The sequence below is a fragment of the Polypterus senegalus genome, chromosome 8 (assembly GCF_016835505.1).
Source record: "Polypterus senegalus isolate Bchr_013 chromosome 8, ASM1683550v1, whole genome shotgun sequence".
Classification (NCBI taxonomy): Eukaryota; Metazoa; Chordata; class Cladistia; order Polypteriformes; family Polypteridae; genus Polypterus; species Polypterus senegalus.
In genome coordinates, this window is record NC_053161.1 from 71,802,492 (window position 1) to 71,823,219 (window position 20,728).

The 20,728-nt window shown below is 37.1% G+C and overlaps 1 protein-coding gene across 1 annotated transcript in view; it reads right to left on the bottom strand.

The window, feature by feature from the left end:
* ntn4 (netrin 4) overlaps nt 1-20,728 on the bottom strand; it is a 100,027-nt gene that overhangs the window by 52,529 nt on the left and 26,770 nt on the right. Inside the window, exon 3 of the mRNA XM_039761260.1 lies at nt 5,529-5,804. Within this exon, the coding sequence (XP_039617194.1) occupies nt 5,529-5,804 (276 nt within the window). The remainder of the gene's footprint in view (nt 1-5,528; nt 5,805-20,728) is intronic.

A 20,728-nucleotide genomic window follows, 5' to 3' on the forward strand; every position in this document is an offset into this window, starting at 1 on the left:
TAATCTGAGCACTCACTCAACAAATATACCTGGTTAGTACCTCAAAAGCCTTTTTTATTTGTGCCTGCATGCTCTTTCAACATGCTGCAAAATATCAGAAGCATACTAATGCACTCATGAAACAGACACAAGCCTGTATTATTTTGTGTAATAGCTTTTATTATGTGCAAACATGTTCACTATTACCCCAACCATACCAGACCTACGGCTGAAGTGGACCAGAACCTACCTTAGCAGTACTTGGCTCAGGTAAGGACCAGTCTTGGGGAGGGTACCAGCCAATCACAGGGTCCATTAATACAGTGCAAAATTACTGTATCATTGGAAAGTAACCTAACCCGCACATGTTTTGGTTATGTAGGAAGAAAATAGCCAGAGAAAAAAACACAGAGACACCAGGAGATTGTGTAAACTATACAAGAACAATGACCGGGTAAAAGAGCCAAAGGTCTTATTAAAGTCCTCAACCATCTAGCACAACCACTTTTCTCACTCCTTTGTTTTTGCAAACGATGTAAGAGCATTAACACTCAGACCATTAGATCTGGAGGAAGATTGTACCCACAGGTAATAAGACTACTTAACAGAAGGTACATGAATATTTCTTACTATATAAACAACATTTTTTTTGCATCTACTTTGAATGTCTCTCTATTACAATAAAAAAATACTGAGACAAGATGTGACTTTTTCAGAAAGATACTTTCACGTCCCGCAAGACAAGACGTTGTGCCAAGAGATTTAACCACACCTGGCGTCGGAAATAAAAGACAAAGAGTAGATGACAAAGAAGAACATCGTAAAGAATTCAAAAACGTTGGAGCGATACACATACAGAGCAGGTTAGAGATAATGAAAGTACTAAAATTCGAAAGTCTCAAAAAAATGATAGTAAAGCTCACATTAGCGCAAACAAACGGAAATTATTACTCAGTGAATTCTTATTTAAACTTTAAGTCAGAGACTTGTAGATCATCTAATTCGTGTTGCCATCAGGGAAAAGTAGTATTTCTTCTCAATGAAGATACGTATCCGCAAGAATTAAAAGATCTGATGTTTGGTGAAAGTGAAATCCACATACGCAAGCAGCAGAGACACAAAGTGGCTGGCACGTAGTGCAGGCCAGGGGTTGGCAAGCGAAGCAAGCAGGGGGCGAAGCCCCCTAGTTTTTCCTAATGTTAATTTAAATCCACTTACAAATGGTGAACATAAACTGAATGTCTATCATTTGTTCATACGTAAGACATACCAACCCCATCACAAGACACAAATGGTTAAATAACATCTATTATAATTTTGACCAGCGTAGCATTATATAACAGCAAGCAGTCTGATTACAGTTTTGCCATTTCTTGCAATTTGCATATGCATATCTGATGCGTTTATTTCCAGCCTCTGAATACACAAGTGAATATGTCCTCAACTGGATAATTAGAAAAATGCCACCATTGCATCTTCTAATATCCTCTCTTCCAGCCATGCACTCTTATCTGTTGTAGCAATGAGCCTAAAAGCTGCTTACGTATCCAGCCATAACAGAAACTTTAATACTGGTTAAATTGGTGGCTTGTGGATATCAGACAAATCCATGAACTGGTTGATCATTGTTCATTTGGCCACTGGGTGGTTGTAGTTTGTCCAGTACACTCAGCAATTGTGTTGGTGGCATACCCATTGTTAAAGTGAACACATGCAGGTAGCAGCAGGGTTTTCGCTAGTCACTGTGGCATCACCAAGGTTTTTTTTTTCACTTTTGTTTGTTTCCTATCAAAAATAAAACCTAAAACATCTGTTTGCTAAGACATTGTTCACATTTTCCGCCAACAAATAGTAGCCCAACAGTAAGTGATCAGCAATTCATGAACAATCCATCCTTTTTGAATGACTATTTTCAGTAAATCATATGAACTGATTCACTAGAGCTTAACAGGCGTGCTAAATAACTTCAGTAAGTTACTAGTTGATAACCTCCCGTTAACATTACTTGTTTTGAGTAGCTGTGACTGGCAAACTTTTAAGTCAATTTAATTTTAAACCTTGTTATGCAGACATACACTATATAATGGACATCCATAAATTAACCTTTATACTGATGAAGTTAACACTGGTGATTTTGCTGTTAAAGTTTATAATCAACTGATATTTTAATCAAGGGAGATGTGTATTAAAATGCATGAATGCAGTACAGGCTAATTTTCATTTCATGAAAAAAAATGTTAAAAACCCAATCAAAACTGTGGGCCAATGAGGAAAGTGGGTGGCTCTAGGCCCACTCAGGCCAAATACTTCCTTCGGCCATTAATACATATTTATGCATATAATGTGATGATGCATTTAACCAGTGGTGTTAATCTAATATTTATTATCTTTTATTTGTTTTCTACCATTCTTACTGACACGTGGAAGTCATACATTTAAGAATTTCTTTGTATTGTGTACATGACAAAACATTTGAGCTTGAATTTCAACTGGTAAAACATGAAATGTGAGGGGGTGGCTTCCTTAACTGGCTGGGATGCCGCTAGGATGGAAGGACTGGGTAGACAGCTTACACAGGGCTTTATCTCACCCAGTACTCTAGATGGCCAACAGCCCAGGCGCAGATCCCCACATGGGTGCCTGCAGGGTATGCTGGGTATTGTACTCCTGTGGGACAGCCCTGCTGGGTACAGAGGTGGCCGCCAGGGGGAGCTGCAGGAATGGGGAATCACTATATTATTGGGTTTCCGCCTCAACCAGAAGTGCTGGCAGACCAAGTGTATGGAGATCACTGCCGGAGTTGCTAGAGGAACTGCCTACCTCGCATCAAGGAGCCAGAAGGTGGATGAAGCTTGTGAGGAGGAGTGGAGGAGGCAGTGAGAGATCAGGAGAAGAAAGACAAAGTGTGTTTATTGTGCTGTACGGTGCATATGCAACATACTTGTGGCTAGGGGTAGTGGGAGCTTGTGGAGAAGAGTTTTCCCCAATAAAAGACTCTTTGGGCTTTTACATTGGGTCCGTGGATGTTTGTGTTGGGTGTTTGGGGAGCTAGAACACCCCCTGGTGACCACAGCAGATTCATAGTCTTACTTGAAATATAATAGGAAAGGGCTAATAACACAAACACTCTGCAAGAGGTTACAATCCAAGGCAACAGGATACAGCCAACATTCTTCATAAAAGTGAAAATAAATACATTTAAAAGAAGACATATAAGCAGGAGGTCTATTAATTTTTGCTGATGAAGATTAATTTTATAGGTTTTTCTTCTACTGAGTAAGGCAAAAAGAACCTGGGACAGTGCAGCTTAAAGTCATTATTCTGAATTTATCTTGCTTTTTAACATGCAATTTGTTCGGCCATTTTCTTTCTCTTCTTGACCCCTTTGGCCTAACTTACGCTGGAGAGTATGTGCCATTACAAATAACAGAGTTATTTTCAAACCATCTTCATTTGCCTATGGAGAGATCCATTTCAGAATGTGCCCAACCTAAGGTTAACAATCGGATGTGGGAAGTGGGTGGGGGGGGCGGGGGGCTAGGACCTATATTATATAGATATTTCTTTATATGTATTGTATAATATTGTTATGTATAAGTTTTCGTCTTTAAGCTGTTTTCATAATTATTGTGTATGGCTCTGGACTTCTAACTGGAAGTGTACTTATTAAGAAAATCTCAATGTATATATTTATATATATATAGTATAGTATATATATATAATATATATAGTATATATATTCTTTGCAACTTGTATTGATAGCACAAGTTTATAGTGACAGAAAACCAAAGAAAGCTTTTGTTGTCATGCAGCTGTCACAGTTTGGAGAGGTAACTATTTTAAGCTGCCTGTACTTACTGTGTGTTAAAAGGACAGAAGGGTTAAGTGGTCCTTATCCTTTTTTAAATAAAGGGAGACAGAATGAGTGCATCTATTCAAAGCATTACAATTGATGGAGAAAACACCTACTAGTGACTGATAGAACAGCTCCAAAAAAGGGATTAGACTGTCACTCAGCCTTGGAGTTCCATGTCCCAGTTTTGCTGAACTTACTCAGTTGAGAAGGTAACTTGTCAATACTGTCTAGACAGCTATAAACGTTTTTTGTTTCTCTTGGGAATTGTATGGGAGAAAAGGTCAAACTATGTCGACAACATCAGTCAAACAAAGGCTGTGCAAAGGTGGATGGCTGAAAATTGAACTACGATTAACAATCCTTTCATTTAAATCTTTCTCCAGGAAAGTGTCAAGCAGGCACTTTCAAAGACGTGTATGTGTGTAAACTTTATTTATTGCATTGAACTGGTGCAGCATATTAAGGCAGTGAATTTGCATTACAGTTTTGTTATTTGAGCTGAATGATGAACTTAATGCTACATAAAGTGTCATTCAATTTTTGTCAACAACAATAAGAGCTTCACTAGAATAGAACATTAGTTATATGAATGGTAAATACAAATATCTTTAATGATCAAGTTTCAGTCTAAAAAGGACAGTAGACATTCAAAACATTAAACAATGGAGACTATTAAAAGTAAATTACCACTTTTTTCTAATAGAAATGTAAATGTTTAGGAGAGGCTCCCAATAAAATTCACACACACTTTATTCAACTGAGCTACATTGTCGCACATTCTGTTCTAATAAGAAATGACAATTTCTGCCTCTATTCTTTCCTCAGAGTCCACACCATTTTCCATTATCCAGACACAACTACTTTGTTTATCATGAAAGTCCAATACTTTTCTTTGCTTGTATCTGACAAACAGGTTACATAGTTTCAATCACTATTACTTTGTCATTTTTGCCATCATTTACACTTAACTAAATCTACAGGAAGCAAAGCACTCTAATGACAATACATTATTTATTGCAACTAACAGGCAAGACCTGTATAGAAAAGCCAAGGTTATCGGGTCCTTAAAAAAGCTGTAGCCCAAGAAAAGCTTAAAAATAGCAAATTTGCACAAAAAACTATTCCAATTTCTTAGGTAGATAAAATGACACACTGCAGCGAGAGGATTAGGTACAATACATACCATCAACTGAGGTTTTCCAACAGCAGTGGAAGAAGTGCCCAATGGATGGAAAACATGGTAAAAACCAAAATACCGCACTGATTACAAAAAAGTAGCCCAAAAAACTGCAGCCCATGACAGCCCATTTTTTCCCATGGATGATGATCAAAAAATAGCCCAATTGGGGAACAAAACTGTGGACCTGGCAATACTAATGAAAGCCAACTCTATAAATGTGTGAACAATATACATCAAGTAGGTTACATTTACAGCACTGAAACGCTGCAGTGTAAATAGAGGTTCTATATTCATTCAATCAGATAACATAATTACATGAATGTGTTAACATATTAATTTATCTGCCAATAATGCTCTACTAGTTTTACCTACAGCAGAAAGTAAAATATTATAAAACATTAACAAGGAGTTTGTCATTTGACTGGTAATAACAGAATGCTAGTAAAATTGCATGACAGACTATGAAGACTACTAAAAACTATAACAGCACCGGAGTAGGTTCGATTTACGTACCACGTGTTGACTCTTTTCTTTGATTGGCTGGTATCCGTTTGCAGATATGCACTGCTCAGCATGCCCATTACAGAAGCAGCTGCCCTTCACGACAAAATCATAGACAGCATAATGTGCCAAGTGTTGGGGTTTGATGTCTACTTCCTTACTCTGGCAGGGACACTGCTGCCGCTTCAACAGCTGCACACGTAGGTTTGTTACCATTAGCTTCTCCTGAGCTGCAGGACTGTAGGGGTCAACCTCAGAATGTAGTGGTGGCAGTGCTCTGTATATCACCTAGACAGACAATTGAAACCATAAGAACTTTGCTAATAAACTTTTTTTTATTTTTTCTAGTATACAGTTGTTTATTAAAAAAGAAGCACATAATCTCTTTCAATGTACAGTTGGGCTTGAAAGCTTGTGAACCCTTTAGAATTTTCTATATTTCTGCATAAATATAACCTAAAACATCATCCGATTTTCACTCAAATCCTAAAAGTAGAGAAAGAGAAACCAGTCAAACAAATGAGACAAAAATATTATTTTTAAAATTTATTTATTGAGGAAAATGATTGAATATTACATATTTGTGAGTGGCAAAAGTATGTGAACCTCAAGGATTAGCAGTGAGTTTGAAGGTGAAATTAGAGTCAGGTGTTTTCAATCAATGGGATGACAATCAGGTGTGAGTGGGCACCCTGTGTTATTTAAAGAACAGGGATCTATCAAAGTCTGCTCTTCACAACACATGTTTGTGGAAGTGTATCATGGCACGAACAAAGGAGATTTCTGAGGACCTCAGAAAGTCCTGCCCTTAATCCAATCGAAATGTTGTGGAAGGACCTGAAGCGAGCAGTTAATGTGAGGAAACCCACCAACATCCCAGAGTTGAAGCTGTTCTGTATGGAGGAATGGGCTAAAATTCCTCCAAGCCAGTGTGCAGGAATGATCAAAAGTTACCGGAAATGTTTAGTTGCAGTTATTGCTGCAAAGGGGGGTCACACCAGATACTGAAAGCAAAGGTTCACATACTTTTGCCACTCACAAATATGTAATATTCAATCATTTTCCTTAATAAATAAATGACCAAGTGTAATATTTTTGTCTCATTTGTTTAACTGGTTTCTCTTTATCTACTTTTATGACTTGAGTGAAAATCTGATGATGTTTTAGGTCATATTTATGCAGAAATAAAGAAAATTCTAAAGGGTTCACAAGTTTTCAAGCACAACTGTAGTTTTGAGACAATACAATTTATCAAAGCATTAAAGGCTGAAGATTTCATTTTAATTATGCACAACGGTTATAGATGGTGGAGACGCAATCTCCATTAAATGCCTACATGCTGCCTTCTTTAACAGAAAAAAATCCTCGTACTATTAAACCTTCATGTCTTCTCTGAGAGCATGGCTCAGTAACGGAAAAACTTCTTGAACAGGCTGTAAAATATATTTGTCTTTGCAAACACTAGAGGAACTGTGGCACAAAAGAAAGAAGCAAAACAAAAAGCAAATAATAATAATACACAAAAACAAATCATCACAAACAAGTACTTCTTTCAGTAGACAAGGGAACTAAATAATAATGTTTTACATTTTTTAGGTTGTATTCTTTAATTAGGAGCTCATAGCAATTGGCTTTACATTCAAGAGTAAGTGGGAAATCAATTCACAAAAGCTACTAACATCCTTGGGACATGTTAACAAAGGCTTTTGGACATAGTCCCGACTTATAAAATGAATCTGTTTTATAACCGTTTCAAATTCACTTGGAAAAAAAATCAAACTGTTGTTTCTACACCACAGCCCCCATCCCGACAACCCTCTTGACATTTTCTTTCCTTTGACCAAATAAGATATACCGCTGTGCAACATACATGTTTCTGTAAAGGTTTTCACTAAGAAACCTATCTGCAAAATAGGAAACAAGAGTCGTCTGCTTTGCATATTGTGTTCAGAACAGCAACCGTCTAAATTATTGGCCTTGCTTTCTTACCATTTACAAAGAACATGTTTATAGGTACAAAGCCAGCAAGATAATAATAGAAACAAAGCTCTCTTTGGCTGTTCTTGAGAAAATGTATCATATATAAGCAATTCACATACTGTATGTATAAGATGAAACATCATGACTGTTTCAAAGGTCAAAGACTTTATATTTATTGAAAAAAGTAAAACAAAGTTTGCAAACATATAGGGACCATTAAGTCTATTTAACTCTTAAGGATAGTTTATACTGAGTTGATTCAGTTATCTCATTAAGATAATCCTAAACATGACAGCAAATTCATTCCAGACTACTGCAGTCTTCTAAATCTAGAAAAACGCTCATTAGCAGCAAATGTTGAAAAGAAAAAACAGACAAGGAGATGGGCAATGCACTGTTTATTTCATAGAAAAGGTTAATATAAATTACATTAACTATTTCTAAAATATTGTGCCCAGACTTTGCAAAAAAAAAATTGAATAAAGCACACATGCCATTATAGTAGCCCTATTGCACAACAGGACAATGTAAAAAAATGTTGGATTAAACTGGTCACAGGTGTTTTAAATGAGTTCCAAATAAAATAAATTTAGTTAAAATTGTTAAATTAGGGTTGATAAACATTCCTAACTGATGAACAGTGTTCACAAAATCTCGTCTAAAATTGTTCGGTTATGGAGAACTAAAGGATAAAAATATTGGTTCCCAGTACATTAAATCACTGAATTGTTATTTAATATACCTATAGTGTGTCTTTCATTGAATTGTCACTCATTTCAAATTGACAGTTTGGTTGCTGGAGGGCACCCGAAATTGCAGATTTTGGTTCCCATCCTGCTGCTTAATTAGAAGTCAGTCCTTACCAATAATGGAACTTCTTATTTAACTTTATAGGTGGAGCTTTCATTTTGGCATGTCAAGCCACTCTTACATTGTAGATTTTTCTTTTCTGAGGCAATCATCTGAAGGATTTTTGATTGAGAGCAGATGGGGACTAACAAAGTATATCAATTCAAAATCAAATCAAAATGAGCAATTCTCAGTCTTTCAGTTTTTTTTCCCTTTCATTTCTTTTCAAGTACAGGTCAAATTCTTTTAGAACAACGTGCACAGGACTGACAAATAAATTTATTATATTTGTTAAAAAGGAATTGGAACATAGTGTGTACATATAGTTAACAAATTTAACTGTGGAATACTGAACTCAAAGGCAATGTCTATTTTCTTCTTGCTCCAACTTTTTTATGCAAAGTAAATTGGTTTCGTTACATAAACATCGCCCCTTGGTGTCCAAAGCATACAGTCAGTATTATTAGACTAAGACGTTTGGGTGGTAGGGGTTAGGGTCCCACTCAGTTTCTGGAGCAGGCGCCATTTGAGTTACATAAACAGCACCAATCAATGTCCATAACGCACACCCCCTTTTTACCGACTCTCTCTGGTTGCTGTCTGCTTTATGACCCTTTTTTTAACCTGGAAAGGTTTGACATGCAAAGATCATGATAAAAGATAAAAGGTAAATAAGAATTGTCGGATGTGTGCATTTGCAAGCACAAAATTCAAAAACATTTAAAAGCAAAAAAACACTATTTTTTAAAAAGATTATGGTGTGCAGGTATTCATAGGGTAAAATCTCTGTGAAATTAAAATTGCTTGAGTAGCATAAACACAAGGGAAGCTCAGCAGTCAGCACTTTTGCTGAAGTGCAAGCCAAAAATGAATCCTTGATTTCATCAATGTGCTCAGTGAAGACAAACCATACCTTGAGAAGTCAGGAAATAAGCAACATATTCTTGCTGTGGTGAACCTCAAATACACCTCAAGTCAAATTTGATTGACAGTTATCCCACTACTTGATACACCCACAATGCCTCCAGTCTGCAGTACCCCTTCTCGAGCTCCACTGCACTGTGGGAATATGACGTCTATTGAGCAAACTGAATGGCAATCTAACTTGCTGTTCACGGGAGCTCCTGAATCGTGACTTCTGGGACAAGAACAGCAGAAATACATACGTATGTTTTGTTGCTTTTTATGAAAAATGGCTTTGTTGTAATGAATTTTGCAGAAAAAAACGGATTTCACTGTCATGAGGTTTTTTTTTAACATTAGTTCAATAGGAAATTGGCCAGGACCAAAAAAAAAGATTTGTTAAAGTTGAGTTCATGTTTTAGAAAAAGTTATAGCTAATAACAAGTATATACAGGTGTAAATGGGACCAAGTTAAATGCTGTACTGTTGATTCCTTTTTCATCTGCATCTTGTTGTTAACACAGTTCTTTCAACTAAAAAATTATTCAGCAGAGGTGTGTCAAGAAACTCTTTGAGTGGGCTCTTATATACCAACAGCAACATGTCTGCATAATGCCTCAATGTGAGTGTGACAGCCATGTCAGAAGTTTTAGTCATTCTGTGTTCAGACCAAAGTGTGTGTGTGTATATTTATTCATTTATATATTTATGTATGCATTTATTTATTTATTTATTTATTTAAAGAGCCTTTTCCTGAGGATAAATAAAGTTCTATCTTTATATCTATCCACCTATCTATTGTTAATTGGCAGCTGTCAAACGAAACAAGAATCTATTGAAATGGTGAAGGCTGCTTTTTACAACTACAGAAGCAAATAACGTTTGGGAACCTTAAGTAAAATGAACCACAAAAATATTACTTGAGCAATACTTTTTTCAGAAGCAATAACTGCCTTCTAATTAAGTGATTGGATGGGAACAAAAACCTTCAATCACTGCAGCCCTCTAAACCTCCAGAACCAAACCCCAGCACCCCTGGTTTAAGAGAAGAGTCCAGACAAAGAGCAATGTAAAAATAAATCTCACAGGTTGGTTATGCGTAAATATAATAAAGCATCACACGGAAATGGATACAGGGACTCACAATGAGTCTGGGGTTGTGTTGCCCAGGAAATACTCTGTGATTGGATGATCCACAAAGCTTAGTCGGGTTCAGCCATAAAAGATCCATATGGAGCCACTATATGGACTTGCCACCCAAAAGTGGATGGATGGTGGTTAGTGATCCAACTGTTCAAATCTTTCGCCACAGTTCATACCTTGAAGTCTTAGATTAACTCTATAAAGCTGCTTTCTCCTAGCTTTGAAATTGGCAAATTAATGAATGACATTATGAAAAAGATGTTCTTATCCTTGTTTAATTGCCCATAAATAATGTAATCAGAATGATTCTGGGAATGGTAGACAATTAGAATATATATACTACGCGATTCTGGGCATTAGAATGGTGAATTTGAGGATGACTTTTCACATTGTTTGAAATTCCAATTTGAGTATAAGTATAGGCCAAGACTCCGCCTATTCCTGAGAAGGCAACATACAGTAGCAATACAAAAATTTTGCCAAAGCAATCTGCAAAAATGCTATATTTTTTACATGGTACAAGAGATCTAATTAACTACAACAACTCTCCAAATATGAATTAGCTCCTAAACCAGTAATGGCACATTGCACGATGATATGCAGTAAATACACTTGACTTGAGCATTCATAGTTTTCATCCTCTTTCTTTGTATGTTTAGCATTCGTTTGTTTAGAGGTTGATCTTGTGGAAAAATAATAAACAGTTTGATCAATCTGGTGTACGTGACAAAAGCCATGCAGACCCTGTCTTGTCCATAGTGCACATGACAAGTGCAACTTCTTGTTTCTCCTAACAAACAAAAAACCACAAGTGACCAACTGATGAACTTAAAGGATGTTGTAAATGCTGATCCAAGCAAAATGTTGTAAGATGTAACGGTTTGAAATTCTTGTGCAACTAAAGTCATAAGACAAAGGCCCTATAAAAAACGTGGGACACCCTCGAGGCAGGTGTCCTAGGACAGTGCTTCTCTGTCATTTTACCTTTGCCTGGTGTGTATTAATAAAAGATTTTTTACTAACTTTAATTATATCTCTCTGTCTTCAGTCACAAGAAACGACACTAGAGAAAAAGTGTCCACAATATGCTTGCTGCTTCCTGAGCAGCTCTTCTTTTCTCCACCCTAGCGGCCTACTTCTTCTCTTCTTTCGTCGGCATCTTTTAGCGTTAAAACTGATTAAGTCAGTGCTTGTGTTGCAAGTACTTAGTACATTTTGTTTCATTTTTCATTTAAGCTGGCACTTAAGTCTTCAATCTGCCTCAAAAATAATTTAAGATATGAAGTGTAAGAAGAAGTGACGACAAAGGTGGTAGGGAATGAGAACGGCGCCCGTATGTATGTGTCGCACGGTTGTCCTGCTGGCCACTCTTGAGAGTTGATTCTACAATTTAATAAAATAAAAATAAAAAGAGGAATAATCCTGGAGGACAATCATCACCCTAAAAAGTGGATAGTAGACGTCACATAGTATATGTGTACCAAATTTCAGGTCAATAACTTAAACAATTTGCTACAGGTGATTTACAATCTTGGACAGACAAATGGACAGCCACGGTAGCATATTATATAAGAAGATATAGGACATACAGTAGGTAAATGACAAATTGCATGCCACATCAATCTTTTGATTGATTTGTTATGGAAATACTTGTTTCGCTTCATAGTTTGTGCAATTTCTCATCATTCCATATCTCTCTGGTGAAGCCTATGCTGTCATGCATGCATTAACCCCATTCTGAAACACCTACTTCCCTCTACACAGATGACTGTTAAAAATATGAAACTTAAAAGTATTCTAAATTTCCATCTATATAGCACTTGAAGGGCTATGGAGTTGTGTTCTTGGATTCAACAATCCTATTTACATATTCCTTTCCCACTTTGATTTCTTCACTATTCAATTACAGGGGAACAAACACATTGGGTGCCTCAAGAGACCACACTATGAGTTGTGTTTGTATAATGTGTGGGAGCTGCATGTGACGTTGAATGTTATCAGTTGAGCTTCTGTACATCTCCTTTATTATCATTACCACAAGCCTGAAAGACACTGCAGACTCTTGATCTTTCAACCTTTTTTTTTTATACAAAACTAAAGAAGACAACTTAAAAGGGGGAAAATATTAAAAATAATAAAGAGCAATATAAAAAAAATTTCCAGTGCAATTAATGTGTGTTCTATGACATTTAGAAATTAATAATCTCATCTCTTTGTTGCCTGCTTAAACCTTAAAGCTTGTCTTATATTTGCATCTCCGTTTTGATTGACAGTTCCTGAATGTTATGTGTTGGAACGACATGACTTTTCCAACGATTTTCAGCTGTAGCCTTCATTTGCATAATCTTAGTGAATTGTGGATAATCACAGTATGAGATTGTGATTGTGTAGTCCAAAAACCACAGTGACCCAGCCATAGTGTTCTGTGATTAGCTGCAGCAAAACCAAATGGTTTTTAGTTTTGCTGTAAGTTGAAGTGTGTGTGCAGGTGTGGGCAGGAGGAGGAGTACAGAAAGTTAATCAAAGACTTTGTTAAATGGTGCAACTCAAACCACTTACACCTTAACACCAGCAAGACCAAGGAGCTGGTGGTGGATTTTAGGAGGCCGAGGCCCCTCATGGACCCTGTGATCATCAGAGGTGACTGTGTGCAGAGGGTGCAGACCTTTAAATATCTGGGAGTGCAGCTGGATGACAAATTGGACTGGACTGCCAATACTGATGCTCTATGTAAGAAAGGTCAGAGCAGACTATACTTTCTGAGAAGGTTGGCATCCTTCAACATCTGCAGTAAGATGCTGCAGATGTTCTACCAGACGGTTGTGGCGAGTGCCCTCTTCTACGCAGTGGTGTGCTGCGGTGGCAGTATAAAGATGAAAGACGCCTCACGCCTGGACAAACTTGTTAAGAAGACAGGCTGTATTGTAGGAGTTAAGTTGGACAGTTTAACATCTGTGGCAGAGCGACGGGCATTAAGCAAACTCCTGTCAATCATGAATAATCCACTGCATCCACTGAACAGTGTCATCTCCAGACAGAGGAGTAGCTTCAGTGACAGACTTTTGTCACTGTCCTGCTCCACTGACAGACTGAGGAGATCGTTCCTCCCCCACACTATGCGACTCTTCAATTCCACCCGGGGGAGTAAATGCTAACATTAATTTTATTTTTATTTTTTTCATTTTTATTACTATTTAATTTAATATTGTTTCTTTGTATCAGTATACTGCTGCTGGATTATGTGAATTTCCCCTTGGGATTAATAAAGTATCTATCTATCTATCTATCTATCTATCTAAGAGGGTGAGGCTATCTTGTGTGTGAGACTTGACAATCAATGACCACGCACATAGAAGTTCAATCCACTCAGTCTTGTTGTTAATGACCAAAAAAATCCCCAGGTTTAATGACGTATGCTCTTCTTTACTTCTCATTACAAATAAAGCACAAACAACAACAACAGTGGAGTTTACTACCTGGTTGTTGTCCAACTTGTTTGTTTACTCTCGCATATTGATTACCTGCCAAAATCTTTCAACATTTGTATACTTTCACAGTACAATAGAGTATCTAAAATCGTATTGAGAAATCAATAAAGAGCAATCCACCATCTCCTATGAATTCTGGTCAAGTAATGTGACATGCTCGAGGAAACAAGATCCGGCAACTGCAGTTGTTCAGTGTGACATGCTCTCTGACTAAAATGTGTAGCTAGGGTTTCTGCACTTACTAAAATGACATTTTAATGAAAATGCAAATGACTGTGCATTTTTCTAGGGGTTAGTATGAAAATATGGATAGTCTTGACATCTCTCAGTTATCCTTTGGACTATAGGTATGGTACATAATGTACATATTAAAAAGAAGGCAGGAAGCAAACTGGCCAGTGCATGGAAATGTTTGTCTAATGAAAGTTATTATAACAAACACATAGTCTCATTCGAAGTTTCATAGAAATAATGCAAATTACTATCTTCTACATACTGGACGGCGAAACAAATTGCCTAATTGAAGATATCTGGCAAAAGGTCAAGCCCGCTGCTAGTTGAAAAAAAGTATAAACATTTGCAATTAGCAGCCACAACTCCTTTCCATTTCATAGCAGGATGTACTTGAGAATGTGTGGCCTGGAGCCATAAATGAAATATCATCTTTAAAACATATAATATGCAGAGATGGGAAACCTAGTATATAGTACTTAAGGCACACATGGCTAAGTAAGATCTAAGTGTAATATCCCAAGCACCACACCATAACATGTTTATAAGACTGGAATAGAAAACCCTAATGCAGTCAACAACAGTCAAGTAGACTGTCAGTGATTTTTGAAATTCAAGCAAACTCAGCCTCTCATAACATTATAACATTTTTGGACAGAATACTCACTAGTTATGAGTCAGTTTATAGAAATGAAACAATTGCATCTTTGGGAAGTGAAAGGAAATCTCTGTTCTCAAGGGAAAATCCAAAGACATGGGAAGAATGTGCAAACTCCACACATACAGTAGCCATGCTGAGAAACGTTTGCCTTGTGCAATACAGTACAGTACAAAACCTCGTCTCTTGATCATATAGCATCACATCCAACATTCTCTCAACTAAAACCACACAGGGTCACATAAAAAAACTGAAATGACAGAACTTTTTAGTCATGTCTATAGAGCCAATTGGTTCAAGGACAGGAACAGGCTCCAGCTCCCAGTGACCTTGTACTCAAATGATTAGCAATATGCATGGGTTTCTTTATTATCAAAAATATTTACCAATTACGCCAGCTGCCTTATACCGAAACTTGTGTACTTTCTCATCATTCTAGGAGCTACAATTCAAATACTATGTATAAATCTGCTGATATGTAGTTTATTACTTACAAGTATCATGCCATTTCTTGTCTCTTGGTAGGTATATACTCATATATTGATGCCATTCAAGCAAGTAAACCTACATATTTAATTTACTGCTTTATGCTGTCAATTTTGACTTCCTTAGCCATTAATTTAAATCAAATGCAAGCAATGGCTTTTAACATCTAACTCACATGAAGATTGGTAGGACAAAACTGGTGGCACAAAAATTGCACTTACATTTACAATTACATTTCACTTGTTATTTTTTGCCATCATTTTTCACTATGCAGTTTCCCACAGCCTCTTTAAGATTTGTCTGTATGTAGTATTCCTGTTATGGACTGAAGTCTCAGAGTCATAAAGAGACATTATTAACAAGAGCTTAAATTTTCAAATACACATGTTACTTCTCTCTACATAAAAAAACAGCTAATGTACTAGACAATAGAAATACAAAATATTAAAGCAAGTGTTAAAAAAACTTCAAGCAGACAGATAACATAAGGTGGTGATGAGGTTACCAAGGCAGTACCTGGTTATACATACTAAACAGAAAGCCAACAATTGATTCCATGAACCTTCAGAAACACACAGGTTAGGTTAGTTCAGGTTGGGCAGCATGCACTAGTACAGCGCATTGACGCATCCACTACACAATGAAACAGCTTGAGAACTTAATTTAATTAAATTAACATTGTTTTGGACAAAGATCTTTGAATGCCTATCAGACAGCCTTAGTGTCACAATCCCTTCTAATCCATTAATTGCTGTGTTTTGTGTACTCCCAGATGGGTTTAAAGTGGAGAAGGACAAACAAATCATAATTGGCTTTACCTCACTACTAGTACATAGGCTTATCTTGCTCAACTGGAACTATCCCAACCCACCACCTTTAAGTCATTGGGTAACTGATGTTTTATACCATTTGAAATTGGAAAAAAATCAAATTCTCATTCAGAAGATCTTTTCCAAACATTTTAAAAATATGGCAGGATCTAATCAGTAACATTTTAGAATAAGCTTCTATATCAGGGAATAATAACAATAATACATTTTATTTATATAGCACCTTTCCCATGCTCAAGGCACTTCACAGAATTTAAGAAAGAACGACAGGGTATACAGTATATAGCATTGTACTAAACCAGATAAATAAATAAAGAAAAGTAAGATAGTAAATTCAGAGAAAAGCCTAACAGACAACAAAATTGATGGTCTTGCACAAATACACAGGTTACATGAGCATCTTGACATACAGGTAGACTGAAAAAAGGGTAGTAAAGTCAAGTAGAGCTAAAAGCCTTCCTGAACAGATGAGTTTAAAGTTGTTTTTTAAAAGGATTCATGGAGTCAGCTGACCTAATTAATTTCGGTAGGTCATTCCAGAGTCTGGGCACTATACAGCTGAAGGCCCTGTCACCCATGGAGTGTAGATTAGTGTGGGGCACAACAAGATTGCCAGAATCAGAGGACCTTAGTGGGCAGGCAGGCACATAATGATCGAGAAGGTCACTCATGTAGTTTGCCGCAAGGTCGTTTAAGGCTTTGTAGGTTATTAGTAGGATTTTATATTCAATTCTGCAAGACACAGGGAGCCAGTGAAGACGGAGCAGGATGGTGTGATGTGCTCGCTGCTGCTGGTTCGAGTGAGGACTCTTGCAGCCGAGTTTTGAATCAACTGGAGCTGTGATATAAGATTAGAAGGGGCACCTGCCAGCAGCGAGTTACAATAATCAATGCAGATGTGATAAAAGCATGGACAAGCTTCTCAGCGTTAGGAAAGGAGAGGAAGGAGCGAACATGTGATATGTTACATAGGTGAAAGTAAGAATGTGATTTATGTGGGTGGAATGAGAAAGGGAAAGGAAGGAATCAAAAATGACACCAAGATTCTTTGTAGGGAAAAGGATACTCTTCCTCCTTTCTTGCTGCTTCAAAGATTTGTTTTGTTGGCTGGCTCTCCTTTCTTTCCTTCTTTTGAGTAGGGGTTGAATTTTGGGTTTGTTAAGTTTTATTTGATTATATGGATTGTTATTTGCTTTTCATTAAAATTAATAATAAAAAAAAAAAAAGAAACAAATTGGGATCCCAATCGACAACCCCCCAGGCAAATACATGGTTTGGTCCTACCCTCTGGAAATCACTGGAAATCTGCCACAGCCAGGTGTTACGCGGGCATCCTCTTGGGATTTTGTGAGCTGGCATGTGAAAGTAAAATTCAGGGCTAATACTAAGAGTGCCAGAGAGCTGGCTGAATTGTGGCTCTCTAATGAAAACACCATTAACAGACACTTAGACTTGAATGCAGCATAAGCAGGCATAAAAAGAAGAACATCAAAATAATAAAAATGACTTTATGACCAATATCTTCTGAACCCCACCTTGTTACACCACGCAACCTCCCATTCCACACACACCATTCACCTGCTATATATTGCCTTTGATTCCTGTATGTCTAATCATTTTTCCTCTGATGATGACATCTGGTAGGTTTTTGAATATTTAAGAATAAAAAGCAATTTTAATATACTTGATTCATTTTTCTCCTTTTGTGTATCTCTAGCTACAAATATGCAAACTGTATCACAGACTTTCACTTCCATATATATACATACATACATATATACATACATACATATATACATATATATATATATATATATATATATATATATATATATATATATATATACATATATACATTATAAAGTATATATACAGTTATAATTGTCTGTTAGGAGACATATGGCCATTAGGACATGTACTAGGAAAAGTCTGCAATTCAGTAGAAGTGTCCATAATAATGGATATGTTGGTAGGCAGTCCCTAGAGGGATGCCTATATCACACTGTACGTTTTGAATAGTAGAGCCCGTATTAAAAACAACTCAGTTCAGCTGACACTAAAGAGCTACATGTCTCCTCGTGTGATTGTTGGAGGACCCGATTTCAGTGGCAAAGTGGATAAGCAGCCACTATGGAATGCTTTGTGTCTCATGGGCTGGTAAAGTGCAATGGAAAGAATTTCACTGTACGCACAACACTACCTTAAAGGACACAGAAGAGTTTTCTTAATTCTATAACTGGAAGCACTGAGCATCCATGAGTTGTAAGTTGAGTTGTGTGCCCTTCTGTAGCAAACATAAAATGTGTGATATCTAAGGAAAGCTGGCTCTTTAAACATACAGAAATGGCCCAGGTGTGCATGGAGAACGCAGGCCACCAGAGCAGTTTCTGAGTGTGCTCCTGACTGTGGAAGTAGCCTTGATGTGGTATAAAACCACTTAAACATCAAGACCTAAGGTACAAAGGCCTGTGCATCACTGAGATTTTACATCCATAGATGGGACAAAACTGGCAGAGTTTCCAAGCTTGTGGAAATGTTCTTTTGATTGGGTTGATGGAAGGGTAAAATGGATATTTAGCTTGTCCCCAAGTTACACCCTTTGAAAAAGTGTGTCTAGTGTTGGACTGAACTGACCACAGGACAGAGCACCATCCTCAATTAGAAGTCCCACAGAAGAACAGATATGTTTTGCCTACTCAGAATATTATCTTTTTGTTTGAATCTTATTGACGAGATCATGCCATTGTGCGCTGTTTATGTTTTCATTTAGTGGAATTAAATGGGACAACCCAGCTGGTGTCCCAAATTTTTGCACCTCTGGGCCATGTCATTCCCGCACTTGACGACGAAACATACATGTTGCATTCGATGCACATTGTCCTTTTTTGTCTCTGCTTAATATTGTACGCCTGTCACTTGTCTCTGGGAAACATGTACAAAACACAATAAAATGGAACATAAACAACAATTATTTGCATAATGCCTTAATTAATATTTAAGAAATAAACAGGTTTCAACTCCCTTTATTTCTGGATTAAGTTTACTAAATAGTTTATTGCATAAAAAAGCACATTAATGGTCTAATGTCATGTAACACACATAAGAATTGTGACCAGTAGGGGCCATATTTGAGCCCCAAACACCAGACACAAGTCTCAGGTTCAAACAAATGTTTTCATTTAAAGAAATACCTTTAAACAGGGTTTACAACCACAATACAATTCTGTCTCTTCTCTCTCATTTTTGTCATTCACTCCTCCCAGCGGAGCTTTGTCCTTCTTGGACAACTGATTCACACCTGGTTGGGTGAGGCAGAGCAACCCCCTTTTTTATCCTGGACCTGACAGCGCCACCACATAACACGCAGGAAGCACTTCTGGGTTGGGGAGAAACTCCTTAAAATAACAAATGCTTCACTTGCAACTTCCCCTTGCAGCTCCCACATAATTCATCAGGGCTACCCATCAGAACTACAACTCCCACGCAACCCTCATGGCGTGCATAAGGAATGTCCACTAGAAGGATGCTGCCATCTGTCATGCTATGGGAACATGTGGCCTTGGGAGGCAGTCTCCTTTCACCTTTTTTATTATAAAGGCTTCTATCCAGGTAATGAGCTGTCCACTCCAGCCAAGATGCCTGATAACCCGTGTCCTCTATGATACAATGTGCATATATGTAACCCAATGAATGTTAATGCATATTCTTTTATATTTAAATGTCAAATATTGCTGCAATTAATTATTATGACAATGCTGTCATGGATGTCAACTTGTCATAAACATAAGGGGACAAAAAGTTGTAGGCTACAAAAGTCAAAAATAATAATTCAGTTTGGCTGCATTCAACAGCCTACCATTGAGACAGTTATGGCTCGGCTTCCAAAGCTCTTCATTGTTATTGAAAGATGTAACAGCACAGGACTGTCGTAATGCTTATATACACAGAAAATGTTAACATTATACGAAGTTATTGTCTGTTTTTACCTGCATTTTTATCACTGTTTCATTTAATATTGTTTTTATCAGTATGCTGCTGCTGGAGTATGTGAATTTCCCCTTGGGATGAATAAAGTATCTATCTATCTATCTATCCATTAACTAGAGCAGACTGGGAGACACAGACTCAACAAAATAAAAGTAAACGTTCAACATAATTGAATTCAAAGTTTAATTAAAATGTTCGTTAAAACCTGTCAAAAATCATCCTCTGTTTCTCAGCACCATCTTCGAACTAACTTCTGCTCACTGTCAATCTGGGTTCACTTAAACATTCTTTACAGTGGACGTCTCATTGGAAAAGTCATGCAATGAGTGGATGGTAATATTGCTTTCTGTTCATACATTGGTGTGGACACTGTCAACAGGAATCATGAGTTAATTTTTAAAGATAATTACTATATTCCCAGTGCATAAAATTTTTTGAATATGATGACCTAGACAATTAATTTCATGGAGCTAAATAAATCTTTATGGTTTATGTTGCTACTTTCATAAGATTATACTTTTATTGTCACTGCAGGTTATAGTGAGAGGTCAGGTTTATAAGTAGTGTGAAGGATGGCCGGCCGTTTATCCCGGCCAATACCCCCAAAGCTACCAGGTGGAGCCCTCCTTGTAGCATAGAGGTCCCCAGAAGACCAGC